Below are 1,334 nucleotides of genomic sequence, written 5' to 3'. Positions count from 1 at the left end.
TCGGCGTTCGATCAACTTGACAAATATATTCAATCGTTTTGACTTCAAACATAAAAAAGTCTGAACTATATTTCTTTATACCATGTACGAATTTGTATGGTCACGAAAAAATTGTCTTGCTTTTTGAATGCATGCTACTATTTACACAAATACAACGTGCAAAATCGATTTCACGCAGGCGCGCGCGTGTAGGGTAATCTACAAAATAATTTATTTTATATACATTTTATAAGACGTTGAAAAGAGACGTAATATTGAATATGCAATGTTGACAGTTTTGAATTGTAAAGGAAACTACAAAATCATAGAAATCATAAGAAATACAAGACAGATAAATAAGGAACAAATTAAGTTGCGTTAATGTTGCGTCAGTGTATACATATAATGTAAGGTTTACTTATCTTTATTTGTTCCAAATAAAGTAAACAATTAAATATAATTTTCGATTACTTTAATATTATAAAATACACAGTATACGCGGTTATAAATAATTTTCTCTTAAAATATCGTGAAATTTAGCATATAATACATACAGAGTTGAAAAATAAATGTATACATATATATAATATAAAGAGCATAAACTTTACTCCAAAGTTATTAAAATGTTAGTATCAAAGTCGAACGAAATAATATGGCGTATTAAAAAAAATCTTGTCAAGGATTGTAAAACTTTCATATACTACTTATCTCTATTTCACGGTAGATGATATCATCTCGAATTTAATATTATGCTTATTCATTTGCTCGATCAGAGATGTTTTACCAAATGCAGCACCAGGAGTGAATACACCTCCGCTGTAAAGATATAATAACATAAAAATAAAGTCGAAGTTTTCAACATGTAATTATAATTATTACATTTCAGTTACTAATACTTCAAACTGGAAGTTTTTAAACCTTCAAGAAATAACAATGATAGACTTGAAAGTTAGATCAATAGATAACTGATAAATTACTTGTCAGGCATTTTGTCAGCTTCATTAAGGATTGTAATTGCTGATAAAATCGCTATGATGCTAGTCGCTTCATACGTGGGAAAATCACTACTGACTTTGGTGATTACTTTCTTATTAGGTCGATCTGTGTGTTTATTGGTAGGTTCAGTCAACTTTTCAGTCCATCCACGGGCTTTGAGCGTTACATTAAAATTCATCGATTTTAACATTCCCGGTTTCAAGCTCTCATTCTCTTTCTTCACTGAACCGCACGAAAATAGAGCCGGATACTGCTAATAATATCGCGTTTAATAATATTATCTTATCTAAATGATTTTGATAATCGCAAGTACTTGCACACATACTCGTAAAAGTAAATTACGACCCCATGCTGTGCGA

At 30.2% G+C, this 1,334-nt stretch overlaps 1 protein-coding gene across 1 annotated transcript; it reads right to left on the bottom strand.

Moving 5' to 3' along the window:
• Nucleotides 1–568: 568 nt before the first annotated feature.
• Nucleotides 569–1,328, bottom strand: LOC112468493 (saccharopine dehydrogenase-like oxidoreductase). Its single transcript, XM_025037693.1, has 3 exons — nucleotides 1,301–1,328; nucleotides 957–1,228; nucleotides 569–795 (listed from the first exon to the last, which is right to left on the bottom strand). Exons 2-3 carry the CDS (start codon nucleotides 1,163–1,165, stop codon nucleotides 690–692), a joined length of 315 nt encoding a protein of 104 aa, XP_024893461.1. The 5' UTR covers nucleotides 1,166–1,228; nucleotides 1,301–1,328; the 3' UTR covers nucleotides 569–689.
• Nucleotides 1,329–1,334: the final 6 nt, after the last annotated feature.

The sequence above is a fragment of the Temnothorax curvispinosus genome, unplaced genomic scaffold, assembly GCF_003070985.1.
Source record: "Temnothorax curvispinosus isolate PA1 unplaced genomic scaffold, ASM307098v1 QBEX01018547.1, whole genome shotgun sequence".
NCBI lineage: Eukaryota > Metazoa > Arthropoda > Insecta > Hymenoptera > Formicidae > Temnothorax > Temnothorax curvispinosus.
Note: the sequence above shows the minus strand (reverse complement) of the source record. Positions and strands in the feature narration are given on the sequence as shown.

What these genes read in the sequence shown, in the direction of transcription:
- LOC112468493 (XM_025037693.1), bottom strand. Translation starts at nt 1,165, where the DNA reads ATGTTAAAATCGATGAATTTTAATGTAACGCTCAAAGCCCGTGGATGG. An exon ending in GCTGACAAAATGCCTGACAA is followed by an intron (nt 796 to 956) that starts GTAATTTATCAG and finishes ATATCTTTACAG; the next exon opens with CGGAGGTGTATTCACTCCTG.